Raw genomic sequence first — 17,452 nt, 5'->3', positions numbered from 1 at the left:
CTGTAATCATGTAGTCACAGGGCATCTAGAGTAATCATGTAGTCACAGGGCATCTAGAGTGTCTCTGCCGTAATCATGTAGTCACAGGACATCTAGAGGGTCTCTGCCGTAATCATGTAGTCACAGGACATCTAGAGTGTCTCTAATCATGTAGTCACAGGACATCTAGAGGGTCTCTGCCGTAATCATGTAGTCACAGGACATCTAGAGGGTCTCTGCCGTAATCATGTAGTCACAGGACATCTAGAGGGTCTCTGCCGTAATCATGTAGTCACAGGACATCTAGAGGGTCTCTGCCATAATCATTAGTCACAGGACATCTAGAGGGTCTCTGCCGTAATCATGTAGTCACAGGACATCTAGAGGGTCTCTGCCGTAATCATGTAGTCACAGGACATCTAGAGGGTCTCTGCCGTAATCATGTAGTCACAGGACATCTAGAGGGTCTCTGCCGTAATCATGTAGTCACAGGACATCTAGAGGGTCTCTGCCATAATCATTAGTCACAGGACATCTAGAGGGTCTCTGCCATAATCATTAGTCACAGGACATCTAGAGTGTCTCTGCCGTAATCATGTAGTCACAGGGCATCTAGAGTGTCTCTGCCGTCCAGCATGTGTCTGCACGCACACACACACACACACGCTGTGCACGTTAGAGGGTTTCCGGTTGTTGCGTAATCATATAGAAATGTTGCGTAATACAATTAAAAGTAGACGCTGCAGTGGCTACAGGTATGATTGATTTTTAGGACACATGGTCTGCTAGAACAGGGGTTCTCAACCTGGGGGTCACCAAATTATTTTTTGGAGGTCCCCAGATTATTAAAAAATATATATATATATAAAAAAAGAATAAATAAAAACAATTTCAACTGAATTGCTGGACAATGGAAGAGTTTACATAGTACATGCATAAACTTTCCTTAATGATTATATCTGGTTTCAGTATTTATGATGTATTTTCTCTATTATTATGGTTATTATAGCGGTCAATTTGTATTGGGTAGTGGGGAGGGGGGCAGGGGTTGCGAGACATGGCCAAAGCATCTCCGCGGGTCCCCAGCCAAAAACATTGAGAACCCCTGTGCTAGAACATAGCTCAACAAAGAATGTGGATAAACAGGGGGTGGAACAACTATCCAATTGTATTAACAGATAACCAATGGATCCATTTGGTTAACATGTGTACACTCTCAGAGTTAAATTAACGCTCTCCCACAATGTGTGGCAGAAAGCCTATGTACAGTACAGTATATACAGTGTACACACCTTCCCCAGAGGAAAAAGCAGAACAGTCCTAACGGTTGGCAGTAGGGCTGACGTGGAAGTGAACGATGGACTGCTCAGTGTGCATTATGCCTACAAACCGCGTGGCTGGCTGCGGTGCAGCGTATTCTGAGTCTGACTGTGCATGAACTTGTCGATTTCATAACAGTACTGTGTGGGCTGTTGTGTGGGACCCCTGTTAGCAACGGTTGCCCTCTCTACCTGGCAGAGATCCACGGTGGTCATGCAATCAACTGTACGACACACTTTCAACATCTAAAACCCCCGGTCATCGAGGGCTTTTTTTAAGTACCCAATGTACCACTAAACATCGAAGTGACTGGGGCTTAACCACTTAAGCCCTGTATCATTGGTTTTATACAGGGCTCTGAGTTCATGTGCATAAATGTCAGTGCATTCATCCATTGCGTTGTGCTCTTCTGAGTGATGTGTGTGTGTACATATGCCTGTTTGCTGTCTTCTAGTTTGAAAGGAGATCAGCCAGTCCAGTGTGGAGACTATGATGGGCTGTTGGAGCTGGCCACTATCTGTGCCATGTGCAATGACTCTTCACTTGACTATAATGAGGTCAGTACCACACACACACACACACCTACACACACCTACACACACCTACACACACATGCACATCAAGTGTACAGTAGGTGGGATACAGGTGCTGCTGCTGTGAGACCTGATGTCATTAACAGGTTAACACATTGACTACATAGCCTGCTAAACCTGCACTTTATTCCATTGTCTCTCCCTGCTAAACCCGCCATATGTTTAATTCACCGTTTTGTTATAACTTAAAAGAAATGGCGGTTTTGTCGCGGACCTTTATGATGACGGAAACGGAAATCAACCAACCGCCGACTTGCAAGGGCTTCTGGGAAACTGAGTCCAATGCAATGTGAATGAGGGAGTATGGACGATCTTAGCCCGCTTTGCTCTTTGTCTGTGAGTCGGATCGCGGAAGTAGCTTTTGTGTCGGCTCAATAACAAATCATGGGACTATTTTCAAGCGGAGTTTCATCATGAGGAGGTAGAATTACGACGCTTCAACACCTGAGCTTAATAAAACTTTAATTCGAGCTCCCGCCAAACGTATCAATGGATCACTCGCTAAAACACAGCCCTGCCCCTTTGTAGAGCGCATGGGCCGTTAACACTTACAATACCATAACACAGCTTTTCTTTTTTCTCTTCTTATTACGTGCATTTAGACCTGAAAAAATGTCTTCTAAATCATAACAGTTTTCTGAAAAACCTGTTTCTATGTCAGTGGTTCTCAAACTATTTAATGTCAAGGACCCCCAGAATTAGATCTATTTGGCTGCCGACCACCATCTGAAAATATGTTGTTCCAGGGACCCCCCAAAAGCAAAGATTTAAGTTAAAAACGTTCGCTCTGAAAGAATATATATTCAAAGAGTTGCGCCACATTTTCAAGATTTTTCAAAAAAACAGATCAAGCAGAGCTTGTAGATCTGCTTGTGTGTTCAAAAGCACACTCAAAACCCACCTTTTCAGACTGGCTTTCCCTACTTAACTCCCCCGCCCCACACACACACACACACACACACACACACACACACACACACACACACACACACACACCCTTCTTGTTTGTCCTTTTTGATTTGTTTTTCTAGTTTTTAACCTTTTAACTAGTTCTCTAATAAAATTGTTTTTACTTCTGTTTCTGTAAAGCGACTTTGGGTACCTTGAAAAGCGCTATATAAATCGTATATATTATTATTATTATGTACAGTATGCAATGCATTCATAACATTACTTCATGCCATGATTGTATGAAGAGTGTCATTTCTAATACACACAGAAATACAAGCTTTCCCGGTTTTCTCACCTCTCACCAACCATTATTGTTATCACCAAGGTATCCGAGAGAGAGATCGATAGATACTGGTAAATCTTCTCGAATACACAATTGTGATTAAAACATCTGTATGGTAAATTATATTAATACAATACAACCATCAACTGCAAGGGGTTAGAGGTGGTCTCTCGACCATTCTAATGAGAAATGTAGACCCTGGTGTCGGTAGGACACTAGCTGGTTGACAGCTAATACTGCCTGAGCTCATGGTAAATGGTGCATTAATATAGCACTTTTACCCAAAGCGCTTTATATAGATTGTTGTGAGAACTTGGTTCACATCCTGGGTAGTCAGGACATTAAAGTTATGGATTGCAGCTTTATGGAAGGTGTTTTATTGCCGGCAGTGTTTGGTTACTAGTACAGATTATGTGTGGCCGGCCATTACAGCTTCATCTACCTACTCCACACAGTACACCTCACTGTCACTTGACAACACCGTGTCAAGTGACATGTGTGAGAGAGAGTGTGAGCACACTCTCTCTGTGTCGTGTCTGAGCGTGCAGGAGTTTCACAGCAAAGTGAACGGCAGATGTACTTGCATCATTTTCATTTGCTTGTCACTTTTAACTTTCACCGTGATGTTTAAGTCTAGAAATGACTTACCAATTGCCAAGACTTAAGTTATTATTTGTTAAAAATGTATATCTTAATGGTAGGACTAGTTTATAGTCCAGGTCTTTTGTATACGCACAGATACTGTACCTGTATGTGCTAACGAGGAAGATAAAATACCCAATCATCAACCAGTTGTAATATTTAGTAAGTTGAGTCCCCTCATTGAATTTCACTGAATCTTTCAAATCACGTACAGTGTGGATGTCTGTGTAATGTGCAGGCACCATGACCATGTACAGTACCCTTACGTGTCCATTTGGTTGTACTGTACATGAGCGTGCACAATTAGTTTGTACTGTACATGCTCAGATGTACGTTAGCTTGGAACATTTTGGAACATTTTACTCTGTAGCGGTAATTTAGAGGTAATCCCTATCTTGTCTTGTCTCTCCCAGGCTAAGGGGGTGTATGAGAAAGTGGGGGAGGCAACAGAGACTGCTCTCACAACCCTGGTGGAGAAGATGAATGTATTCAAGACCGACCTCTCTGGAATCAGCAAGGTGGAACGCGCTGGAGCTTGTAACTTGGTGAGCTACTGTATACTAAAGTGATCCTGAACTGAGATCAATGATACGTATGAGATGTGTTCTATCGGTGAGGAGATGTCTGTCTCACTCAGTAAGCAATGCAGTAGTATGTACTGTACTCTAGGGACTTGCATAAAACCTGCCTGCGTTTTTTCCACATCAATTTCAACGATCCATTACGACACATTGTTTCAGTGATTGGTCAATGGTGATGCACTGAAAAGAAGGTTTATGTAATGGCTTAGATATGATATGATTTGTGAACCTGTATCTGCCTCTGTATCTGTGTGTCTATGCAGCATGGGCTGTTTTGACTATTCTTTATTTAATCCATCATTGTGGAATTTGATTTGAACATGTTTGTCATAAAAAACATGGTCCATAAACAACAGAAAAGGCTCGCACACTGACTGATGAATGTTGAGGCTCTTTGGATGCAAGAAAAATGTACTATCTTTTAATTAAAGTGCAAAAAGTGACATGGTGGGGAAGGAAAAAACACGACAAACAGAATTATAAACATAGAATTATAATTACAATTTTAAGGTTGGATGGGTGGAGGTCATGATATTGGTTGAAATGTAATGTTTCAAACCTACATATTTTACGCATTTCCCCCTGTGGGGGGCATGTATTGTTAAAATGTGCACAATTTGACTGGGGATGTGAGTTAAAAGGGATTTTTTCATTTAATCTCCAGTCGTTTTCCACCCAACTCTAGATGAATATAATTTAAATCCCTAATGGTCTCACTGCCAACAAGATGTTTAACCCACTTTAATGAAGTTATCCTGTGCGTGCATGCATGCGCGTGTGCGTGTGCGTGTGTGTGTGCGTTGACTGAAAAGCAGGATGTTGGTTAAGAAGAGAATTCATACTCTGCAAATCTTACTTAATAATTAAATTATGATGAAAGGGTAATTTCCTACCCTGCTGTGCCAAGACAAACTAACTGGGATATAGATGGGAGCTTTGTCATATGGACAGATTTGGGGACATCTTTCCTGTGTATGGAGTCCCCTGGCAGGGTGTGACTACGTCACGACAACCATCTGTTCTGGCACTGGCAGAGAGAAGGAGATGTGTTAGCATTCTAGCTAGTGCCACCATGGGTCTAGCTCAGAGGTAGAGGGACCCCTACTGGCCTACATTGATACCGTACACAAATATGTGATTATATTTAGTCCTATAATTTTTTTAACGTGGCCGTTTTCATAATATCAAAAACAGGTTTACATAAGTGCTTCACAAACATGAGCAAACAAGAAATATGAGAGCAATTCAATAAAAGAAATATGAACATAAAAGGCACGATCAAAGACAATTTAGTGAAAGCACAAACTAGCTGTCCATTCCTATAGTTAAAAGCCATTATACAAAGATGAGTTTTTAAATGATTTGTGGAAACTGAATTAGCCTGTCTGGTTTCCAGTGGTAGTTTATTCCACTAAAGTCGAGCCCTTGCGGCTGCCCAGTGATTTAAAAACGCATTTTAAATAAATTCTGAACGCCACGGGTAGCCAGTGCAGTGAGGCAAGAACTGGGCTAATGTGATTGTATCTAGAACTTTTCCACATGCAACAACAGTCATGTTGCACGAGCAATGCATTGAGCTTACTTGTGGGCACTTAGTTAAAGAGCTGGGGAGCCCCCCGTTATGGAACTCACTAGTCTGTAGCAATGAATAATAATCAGAATATAAAGCTTTAACTTAACCGGAGTTCTCTCCTATGACTTTCATGTACCAGGTCCACAATATATGCAAGGTGTTGTGCACGGTTGGTTGTCTGGCACAGAGTGTGTTCTGTTTAACAGACACCAGACGGTGTCTGATCTGAAACACCAAAACACCATCTTTCAGCTGTCAACAACTCGGCCAAACCTCTTAGTCACCTGCCATTAGCCTGAAAGCTGCTCACAAAAACAGCTACATAACTCGAGGACTCGCACTAGCATTTCTTTTCACTCTTCTTTTATCTCTTATGTGTATAATTCCTTCTCTTCTCTTCTCTCCCTCCCATCCATCAGTTGATCAAGCAGTTGATGAACAAGGAGTTCACTCTGGAGTTCTCTCGTGACCGCAAGTCCATGTCCGTCTACTGCACACCCACCAAGGCTGGCTCCCAGAGCAAGATGTTTGTCAAGGTAGAAATTCATTTAATTCCAGTCAAAACATGATTATATCATATAATACACAGGTTATGCTAACCTAATTTCAAAATACATTTTTCAGGAAATCAAGAAAATCTTATATTATTTTAAACGATGCAATACTGCCTCATCAAAGTTGGTGTTGTGACTTTATATATTGACATGCATGAGAGGGGGAGAGGTGGTGGTGGAGTTAGCCGCTTTAGCTGACAGTTTGAGGGTCCAATGGAGTTAAAAGGTTTTGTCCCAATCGCATTTTAATACTTTTCATTGGTTCAATATTTTTCTAAGCAACACACAGATCTAAAGAGTGTTCAACAGCATTGATTTATGAAAAAAATTAAATAATAATAATCAAAAACCTCGAAAATGGAGTTGGGTGGTTTCCTCCCGCAACGTTATATAAAAACACTGCAATGGAAAATATCAAAATGTTGCAACTAACACACATGCTTGCTAACATACTGTACTTAGTATTTTTGTTTGTTAAACTATTGTCATCATCAGCTCCATTTGATCCATCTCTCTCTAGGGTGCGCCAGAGAGTGTGATTGAGAGATGCCAGTACCTGCGCGTGGGTTCAGGGAAGGTGACCCTGACTGCAGCCTTACGGGAGCAGTTGTTGGCCAAAATCAGGGAATGGGGAACAGGCAGGGACACACTGCGCTGCCTGGCCCTGGCCACGCGCGACACTCCACCACGCCAAGAGGTCATGGACCTGGAGAATTCCAACAAGTTTGCAGACTATGAGGTAGAATCCTGCAGAGCTCTATGAAACTAAACTTGTTTAGCATGATTTGTATAATTATTTTAAAGGAATGTGATAGCAAGTTTGCTTGATTTGTTTGTATGTTTTCCTTCCATCTGCTCTTATTTCCATGTAGATGTCGCTAACATTCGTGGGCTGTGTTGGAATGCTGGACCCTCCCAGGAAGGAAGTAATGCCTGCCTTGCAACTGTGCAGCGAGGCAGGTATTCGTGTCATCATGATCACGGGAGACAACAAGGGCACCGCTGTGGCGATTTGCCGGCGCATCGGCATCTTCACCGAGGACGAGGATGTGACAGGAAAGGCCTACACGGGCCGCGAGTTCGACGATCTTCTGCCAGAGGCCCAGAGGGATGCCGTCAAACGTGCGCGCTGCTTCGCACGCGTGGAGCCAGCTCACAAGTCCAAGATTGTGGGTTACCTGCAGTCCTTTGACGAGATCACTGCTATGGTGAGCAGTAGTAATGCAGTGCAGAATGTTCCTAAAGCCCAAACCACACCAAAGGGTCGAGACGGGACGAGGCGGTTTTAGCGTTCGCCCCGCGGTATGATATGTCCTGTTGCACGTCGACCCACGTCGACCCAAGTGATTCAACTGGTTCAATTCAATGGCCCAAACCACACCAATGGGTTGCCAATGCCATGCATCTACTCACAACCGTTTGGTTGCAAGGAGTTGCATGGCGACCCATTGGTGTGGTTTGGGCTTTAAGAGTTTGCTGCTGGTGTAACTTGGGTGTCTCTCTCTCTCTCTCTCACTTCAAACTTGCTCTCACCTTAGATTCTCTCATCCTCAAAAAGCATATTAAATATATGTGCACAGTATTATATTAACAGTATTTCTGTGCAAAAAAAAGTGCTTCTCTCATCTCTGTGGGTGGTGTAGGAAGAAGTATGAATCGGCAGAAGCCAGTGAGCCATGATTTCTGTCAGGTCTCTCAAAGGGTTGCTTCCTCAGGCACTACTGTCAGAGCTGCCATCTAAGATGAACCTTTATTGATCCCAGTGGGGAAATTCAGGTGTCATTGCAGCAGCAGCAACAGCAGTAAGCATGAAACTCAGGATATGTACGGGTAAGAGTAGAGATGAAAATAAAGATAGAATCAAATAAATAGACTTGGACCCATGTTTAAATGATCGATAGTGCAAGATAGCATATAGCTTGAGCACATTTTGGGCATGTCCAACTCTAGGTTAGCTAGTTTGATGGTTCATAATCTGGTTACAAAGTAGAGCAAAGGGGTTGCATTTAGTCTAGTAATTAATCATGGGTGTATTTTGGGTTAGGGTTAACACAAGAATTAAAAATACATGAGAACTAGTGACCAACTGAAAGAAAAAGTTGTCAAGAAAGGGTACAGGGAGAGTGACTCCTCATGTAGTTTAGTCCAATGCCAAAAGAGGAACATCTCTCTTTAGCCTCTCTTTGCTTTTTGCTATAGTCTGACTGAACCTTGCGTCACCAGGAAGTGAATGAATTTGTTCCCGCTCACACTAAAGACCGAATAATTTCGAATGAATCCTTTGTGAATGTCACAACACTAGAGAGGTGTGAATGGGTGCACGGGGCGCTAGTCTGTGCCGCCGCTTCCCTACGGTATCTTGACACAGAGAGTGGAAAAGCAAAGAAAGGGAGACAAACAACGTTGTCTGTCATAAACTCTTGACACATCATTCACCACAGCACAAAGCAGCGGCGGGCCCTGCTATTGGAGATGCACTCAAGAGTGGCTTAGCCTGATCCTGTCTGGATCCAATATGAGACCTTGCAAAGCATATTTACAGACTACATTTCAAACTTTGCTAGCCCTTAAAGGTTAAATATTGCAAGCACTTTTGAACATGTTGTAAGCACTTCTGAACACATTGCAAGCACTTCTGAACACCGTTAATAACTGCAAATTGCATTTACACAGGCGCACACAGGGCTGGCTCTGTTTGGCTGTGCATGGTTTAAACTTTTCTCAGCCAGCATGGTTGGGTTGAGCACACATGGTTGGGTCGATAAACGTCTGCATGGGGTGCAGACGTTTATCGACGACATACCAAAAGTCCGACATGCGTTGCCAGTTACAAATCACCCGTGCTGAGGGTTACAATTCACCCGTGGCGTCTGCGTGCGGTTAGGTTAGTGTTTGGGTAGGGTGTCGGACTAAGGACTGTCGGACCCTTGGTATGTCGGAACAAATGCCTGCACCCCTCGGCATAACCATGCTCACCCAGACTGGTCCGGTATGAAGGCTTAACAGTGATGTAAATAGGTTTTCAATGTAATGGGTCCCGGGACCCGCAGGGGTGGTCTTTTAGATGGGTCCCATGGACATTTTATGAGTCCCGCTTCAACAACGTTAGGAGTCATATTTTGTCATTTTTACAAATTGCAGCATTTAACTCCCATTTCATCTAGTATGGTTATAAAATGGTTATATTCATGTATAAAATATATCTGAAACAATTCTAAAGGCTCATTCGTAGTCTGGATTTTCGGTGGTGAGGTGACCACCGCTCCGGTGGTGAGGTGGAGCTGAAATAACGTTTAGCGGTGGTGAGTAAAAACAGAGAAGGGCTGGGGCGGTGGCGGTGGTAATGTTGGTGGTCACCTCACCACCGTAATGTTGGTGGTCACCTCACCACCGTAATGTTGGTGGTCACCTCACCACCGAAAATCCAGACTATGAATAACGCTTTAATCCTCTAAAGAGTTATGCAAACAACAATGCAAACATAAAGTAAATTAAATAGCACCAAATTACAGTACAGTGATGAGTACAGTAGTGCGTCCATGGGACCTCAGAAAGGTCCACGGATGGGTCCATTATCAATAATCTGCGTTTTGGGATACAAAATGCATCCTATTAGCATCACTGGCTTAATGACGTGAGTGTTTATTGAATGATTGGTCGTCTGAGTATACCGCTGGACAGTTGAGAAGCGACAACCATACATTTCTAAATCCACAAATATTCATAGTATACTACTGTATATTCATTCCATGTTATCTTTTATTTATTTATTTTTAAATAAATTAAATTAAGTAGGTTAGGGGTACTAGCAATACAACTAAGATAGAAATCACACGCGTGTGATGAAGTTATCGTCATACATCATCTTACATCATGCATCACATTCCGTGCTAAGCCAATCAAATCATCTCAATTTAGTAAACACAAAAGAGGGGCTAGCGCCCCTCAAAAACAACCCCTGGAAAAATGATACAGATGTGGATTGGCACTCGGCAAAGCAAATTATTCAGATGTGGATTGGCACACAGCAAAGCAAGCACCTCATTTCTGATTTGTATATTGTACTACTCTATTGCACTCCATCGGTCATATCCCTTGATATTATCCAAAACAGTGAGTCCAAAATGTGTTCAGATTCAGAATGTTGACCAACTGGACCTCATTCTCATTTATTTTGTCCCAACACTTAAAAGGACTTTATGTCATTGTGGTTTTTCCAAGGGACATCCTACTCCTGATTACAGGTCCATTGCTAGTGGAAACGCAAAATGTGTGTTTCCACTAGCAATGGACCTGGACCAGTTTTCATTTAATGATAACTGTTCACACACAAACATGGCCTCATTTGGCCTGAGAATTGTCATGGAAAGGAGGCTTTTGTCAAGCAAGTCTCTCAAGGCTAGAGTCTGCAGAAACATCACTTCTCATCTATGGTATGTAGTTAACACACTGTATGGCCCTGCTCTGTAGAGGGTAAATGAAAACTCTAATCATGTGAATCTCGGGAATACACATGGGAATGGTGTGGCTCCAATGTGGATCTCTGACTTTGTGTGGCCAGCTTGTGATGTCAGTCAATTGTGATTACAGTCATAGTAGAGCAGCAGCCGATATGGGCTCCCGGGCTCCCCCAGAGTTGTGATAGTGTCCTTGAGCAAGACTCTGAACCCCTAATTGCTCCCAATGTGCAGGTTGGTGCCTTGCATGGTTTCCTCCGCCATCAGTGTATAAATGTGTGTGAATGCTTAAATGTAAATCACAATCTATGTAAAGAGCTTTGGATAAAAGCTCTGTATAAATGCACCATTTACCATTTACAGCTAGCCTCCTACAGAGCACAGAAGTTTGTTTGGCTAGTTAGATCTGCTAGGTGCCCAAAATAGAGATGCCAGGGTTAATGAAGCGCTCCTTTCCCATAGACTGGAGATGGCGTGAATGATGCGCCGGCCCTGAAGAAGGCAGAGATTGGCATTGCCATGGGCTCCGGCACGGCGGTGGCCAAGTCGGCTTCTGAGATGGTTCTATCCGATGATAACTTCTCCACCATAGTAGCTGCTGTGGAGGAGGGCCGAGCCATCTATAACAACATGAAGCAGTTCATCAGATATCTGATCTCCTCTAATGTGGGAGAGGTTGTCTGGTGAGGACACACACTAACTCATTCACTCAGTCACTCACACACACACACACACACACACACACACACACACACACACAGCGGTGGTTCAGGGGTACAGTGGCTGGATGGTAACCGCAAAGTTGCCCGGGCTCCCCCAGAGTTAGTGTCGAAGTGTCCTTGAGCAAGACACTAAGAGCCCTATTAAGCAAGACGAAAAACCCATGCGGTAATACAGATTTTGCCCTCGCTCTGCGCCTTTTCGTATTATGGAAGCCGTGGTGAGCGCTCACTCATATGGAATACCACGTTCCTGCATAATTTAGCATTGGGGGAGTGTCCATATGTTAATTATTTTCGCTTTGCGCTAATTTGCTATTAAGCCCCTTGACCTAAAAACACTCAGCGCATACCGATTCCGCCTGGGTCTGACCACGTCTTAAAAGCAAAAAGCACTGTTTCATTTTACACTTGAGCGGCTCTGGAGTGCTGCTGGAGTGTTGCCATGTCTGCTGTTTATTATAAGCGGCTTCTTTTTCTGCAAAGTTGCTTGTAAATATTGGTAGTTGTGGTTGCTTTTCTTGTTTCTAAAGTGCTTATTTGGGCTTTTCTCCTAATGTTGTTTAAACCAGTGATCCTCACACAGCGACATTCCCATGTCAAGGACCCCCAGATGAATGCATTTGCCCAACTAAGCCAGTGACCCCCATGACAGATTTGTGTTTTTAAATGTTTCAATAACATTTTTCAAAAATATTCCACAATTGTCACTTTTTTCAAAGATTACTTTTGAAAATAGCAGATCTACCAGCTCACAATGCATCACATTCATTCATTAAAACAATGAACTCTGACTGCAGGGGGATATATATTTATAATGATCATTATAACAATGTGCAAGAAAATATGTAAAAAGAAGGAAGAACTTTATATTTGTGGACAATCAAAATATGCTGGAAATTTTAATGTGGTGTCATTAAAAGGAATCTTGATATGGCAGACTCACTATCTAGAAAATAAAAACATGGCACTTCATTTAAAATAGGTTGTAGACCCCTGTTATATGCGATTCTTTTGGGAGTATGTTTATAGACCTATTTACTTGTTTCTATGAGACATGGCAACAGCTCGTCTCCTGTTGCAACAGAGGGACGGCTTTCTGTTCAAACGTTTAGATTGTAAAGGGTCATATATCGCTCATTTCTCAACCTTTTTAAAACATTAAAACATCTCCATAATCACTGGGAAGTTAGCTTTCATACGCTGTATCACACCCGACTCAATTCTTCTTCAATAAAATGCTACGAGCGAAGACCATAACATTGGGGGCGCAGCAATACGCATGGCGCACGTATGGCATTTCAACTCATTCCTTCGTCGTGACTCGAATGAAATAAAATAAAATAAACGTTATTTTACTGGTGTTTTTCAATAGAAACAAATAAAGAGCGTGTGTGCAACAGTCAGTGCATATACGTGCATGCACTATAGGCTATATTTCCTCCTTGTCGGGATGGTGAGCTGAGCTCTTCACAGCCCGTTTGTCTTTCATATTATTCTTATAATATTTGATATTATAAACACTCATGGTTCTCTCATTTCTCAACCGTTTTTTAAAATGTAAAAATCCCCATATTCCTTAGGAATCTTGCTTTCATTCGCTGTATGGTACATGGTTCTATTTGTATCGAATTAAACAATATCATACGAACTTGTATGTTCGGGGGTTAGACGATTCTGGGAACATTACGCATGGATTGCCAATTTGCCAGCCAATGCTGCGTATCTACTCGCAGTTCCATTCCGATCTGAAAGGTATAGGTAGGTGCCATTTCAAAGGCTTAGTTATTCATTTATGAATCAAATGAACTAGAATAAAGATTTTGACAGCTGTTTTTCATGCTTAGAACAGAAACAAATGAAGTGATGATGTGCGTATATCTCCCTCCCTTAGCATATGGCTGCGCCGCTGTAATGACTTTCCAATGAAAACTGCAAGTTACTTAACAAAATAGAGACATAGGCCTACAAGCTATGCACATCATGGCTGTGACAGCTTGTGGATCTGTTCTTTTGAGGCATAAAGGTGACAGCATGCAGTGCAATATGAATAATTAACCCAAATGTGACAAAGTCATGTCATGTCTATGGTGCCAGTCTGCAGAAATGTAATACCACTTGCCGAAAAGGGCGCATTCCATGAGGACATCAGCTGGTGTCGTAAAGAGAATAGTACGGACATGTTCATTGGGTAAGCCTCAAAACTCCCTGAAACACTCCCATGACTAATTCAAGGCCGTTTTGCTCACACCACGGGGTGTCGAAAGCGCTTCTCACCTGGCCCATAATTGTAATATGACATTGCACCCGCCCCCACGTCTTAAAAACTGTAAAATTATATGTAATTAGATTCCACTTGCTTAATAGGGCCCCGAACCCCTAATTTCTCCTGATGTGCTGGTTGGTGCCTTGCATGGTTTCCGCTGCCATCGGTGTATGAATGGGTGAATTGATGCACAATCGATGTAAAGCGCCTTGGATAAAGGTGCTATATAAATGCACCATTTTACACACACACGCTCGCTCTCTCACACTCACACTCTCTCTCTCTCTCTCTCTCTCTCTCTCTCTCTCTCTCTCTCTCAAAGATACATCCTGTATACACATCCATTACTCAATGTTTCTATTTTCTCCGTATTCAGTATCTTTCTGACCGCCATCCTGGGCCTCCCTGAGGCTTTGATTCCAGTCCAGTTGCTGTGGGTTAATCTGGTTACTGATGGACTGCCCGCCACTGCCTTGGGATTTAACCCCCCAGATCTGGACATTATGGACAAGCCGCCCCGTAACCCCAAAGAACCTCTAATCTCTGGCTGGCTCTTCTTCAGATACATGGCAATTGGAGGTACTGTAAACGCGATGGTGCGGATTAGCTGATACCAGAGCATGTGAGTGGCGCGGAGCGGCCGAGAAATCCGCTCTTCGCTCTCAACGGCTTTTGTTGAACGTGTTGATCCCCCCCCCCCATGCCGCTCAAATACGCCCGCTCGGCAGCAAAAAATGTATGTGTTTAAAAAGTGTTACCGGCGATTAAACATTATTAGTAACCACGTCCACTTGGTTTTGCGAGAGTGCAGGTTCCTCCTCCGCCACCACTTCATCATCATCATCTTTCTCCTCTTCAATGTCAGGGAGGATGTTAAATGCCTTGATCATGTTGCTGCCACTGTCGGTCGCCACACGAATCAAGCATTGATGAATGTTCCAATTTTTTCAGCACACTTTAATACTTTTGGTAAATGCGCTCTGCACACACTACATCCAAGTTTAGGTTCTAAACACGTGTGCACTGAGCGGCTCGGAGCGGAGGGCGGTTCTCGCTCCGGAAGCCGTTCTGACCCATTTTAAAACCAGCGCTCAATTCAAAATCAAGCCGTTCCACTCCTCGCGCCGCTCTCGCTCTGCGCCGCTCACATGCTCTGGCTGATACATTTGTTTAACGTTGATTAACTCATCCTGTGCCAGTGATCGGAATATACGTCAAAAAGCTCTGCGGTCCACATTGCCAATGACGAAAAGTACGTCATTTTTTGTTTTTCATTGATTACGTTAGATTTTGCTCTTCGCCAATGTATGAATGATACTAGGTTGTTGTAAACAGATTTACTCAAATGCATTTAACTTTAATAAACAGAAAATAAATGTTAAGGTAGGTCACCAATTTCATCCAATCAGGAAAGAGAAACAATTTATCCGCTTCTATTTTTCATTTTTTGTGTCATTACTTCTAATTTCACATGATTATCCTGTGTCCTGAATTGGAGAGCTGGGGAGACCCCTGTAACTGACAAACACTAGCAATGAATGCTAGGGGAATATAGAACTATTCAATACATACTCTATAATAAAAAAAGGTATATTTAATGCTAATTTAGATTAAGTTTGTCATTCATCATCATGCTGTTGTTCCACTGTGCACAATAATGTTTTATTGGTGACTCATTGCGTGATGTGACTGTGACCGACTACTCCTGCAGGATATGTGGGTCTTGGAACAGTGAGTGCAGCTATGTGGTGGTACATGTACGATGATGAAGGCCCTAAAGTCTCCTTCTATCAGCTGGTGAGTAGGCTGTATACTGTGTTACTTGAAAGCAATACTGCACTTTATGCACAAGTTGGTTACAATTCTGTGTTGCCCCATTTTAAAAACGCTGCTAAACCATATAGATGCCTTGTACTTTGTTTCTTGTATGTTTTTATGCTTTGTCTCGTAGTGTGTTTTGTTTTTGTGTTTTTTTTGGGGACTGCGGATGAAAATTTGCATCTTTGCTAAAAGCGGACCCTCTGCGATAGAGCCTTCTATGTGGCAGCCCCTGCCCTCTGAAGCTCTCTCCCCTTGGAGATTCGCCAGACTCCTACTTTCAAGTCTGCACTGAAGAGACATTTGTTCACTCAGTTTCTTTGTTTTGTTTTTGTTTTTCTGTTTTGTAAAGCGTCCTTGGGTTTCTTGAAAGGCGCTATATAAATAAGTTATTATTAATATTATTATTATTATTAAATCCGATGTATTACATTGCATTTACATGTAATGTCTATATATATGCACTGTCCTATCAAAATAAACAAACAAAAGTAAAGTGCTCCCGTCCCAACTCATCAGACTCCAGCTTAAAGGGACATTTCACCGATGGAAGTACTACAGTACTACAGTAACTTAATGTTAATAGTATTTGTAGTAGATGACAGTAGCACAATTTGAAATTTACAGTATAGCCCCTTCTATGCATAATTTTCTTTTCTGTAGAACGGATCTACATTTTGCCATGTATTCCCATCAGGGCCTTTCTATGGGGGGGGCAGGGGTGGGCATAGCCCACCCAAACGTGCGTCCTGCCCACCCAATGTGGGTTTGACACCCCACCCGCGCCGGCGGAGTCGCCCCCCCTTACAATTATGTCTGCCCACCTGAGTGGGGCTGGCTAAATCCGGCCCTGATTCCCATGACGCACGTTGGATTATTTGGCGATCCCAACATTCTCCAAAAATAGATGGTGTGTTGGTGGGAAGCAATACCCCTGTGGTTTAATTTCAGACAGGGAGGGAACAGGGCCAGGTTTCCCCAGCTGCTACTTGGTCAGATCTGAGCTTCATCAAACCACAGAGGTCCTATCCATATATCCTGTTGACACGCATGCTAACATACACACAAAATAACGTAAACACACACAGCTTGAGTAACATACCGGTACCCTGCATCAGTGATAATCAACCTTTTTAATTTCAAGAACCCACACTTTGCCATTAGTCTTAATTTAACTCTTACGAGTGTACAATGTGTACATTTGTACACTCTTTGGAGTTGCAGACATATTGTACAGACATATTGTAAGGGTCTGTTTGTTCCCCAACTGTCAATCATTAGCTGGAGACCCCCTGGAACCCACTCAAGGACCCCTGCGTTCTCCACTCCCCAGGCTCCACGTTGACAAACAGTGCCCTACATAGTAAAGTGCAGAGTGTTAAAATTGTCTGTTTTTAAACACTCTGGATTTCACTGCGTACCTAATACTGTACATGCTCGTGTGTCCTGTTGTCTGACTCTCTCTACAGAGACATTTCATGCATTGCACTGAGGAGAACCCCATGTTCCAGGGGATAGACTGTGATGTCTTTGAATCCCGCTACCCTACAACGATGGCCCTGTCTGTTCTGGTCACTATTGAAATGCTCAACGCTCTCAACAGGTCAGTCATCTTCTACTGGCTGTGTTCAGGTCAGGTAATTACTGTCCGATTAGGTGTATCACGTGACCCACCCCCTAAAGCAGGGGTATTCAACTAGATTAGGCCAGGGGCCA

The 17,452-nt window shown here is 42.9% G+C and overlaps 1 protein-coding gene across 1 annotated transcript in view; it reads left to right on the top strand.

Annotated features, from left to right (window-relative positions):
- Nucleotides 1-17,452, top strand: part of atp2a3 (ATPase sarcoplasmic/endoplasmic reticulum Ca2+ transporting 3) — a 65,595-nt gene that overhangs the window by 41,053 nt on the left and 7,090 nt on the right. Inside the window, exons 10-18 of the mRNA XM_079508215.1 lie at nt 1,754-1,856; nt 4,182-4,313; nt 6,342-6,458; nt 6,997-7,215; nt 7,349-7,684; nt 11,396-11,616; nt 14,295-14,497; nt 15,630-15,715; nt 17,206-17,339. Of these exons, the coding sequence (XP_079364341.1) occupies nt 1,754-1,856; nt 4,182-4,313; nt 6,342-6,458; nt 6,997-7,215; nt 7,349-7,684; nt 11,396-11,616; nt 14,295-14,497; nt 15,630-15,715; nt 17,206-17,339 (1,551 nt within the window). The remainder of the gene's footprint in view (nt 1-1,753; nt 1,857-4,181; nt 4,314-6,341; nt 6,459-6,996; nt 7,216-7,348; nt 7,685-11,395; nt 11,617-14,294; nt 14,498-15,629; nt 15,716-17,205; nt 17,340-17,452) is intronic.

This window comes from Electrona antarctica, assembly GCF_951216825.1.
Source record: "Electrona antarctica genome assembly, chromosome: 8".
Lineage (NCBI taxonomy): Eukaryota > Metazoa > Chordata > Actinopteri > Myctophiformes > Myctophidae > Electrona > Electrona antarctica.
Note: the sequence above shows the minus strand (reverse complement) of the source record. Positions and strands in the feature narration are given on the sequence as shown.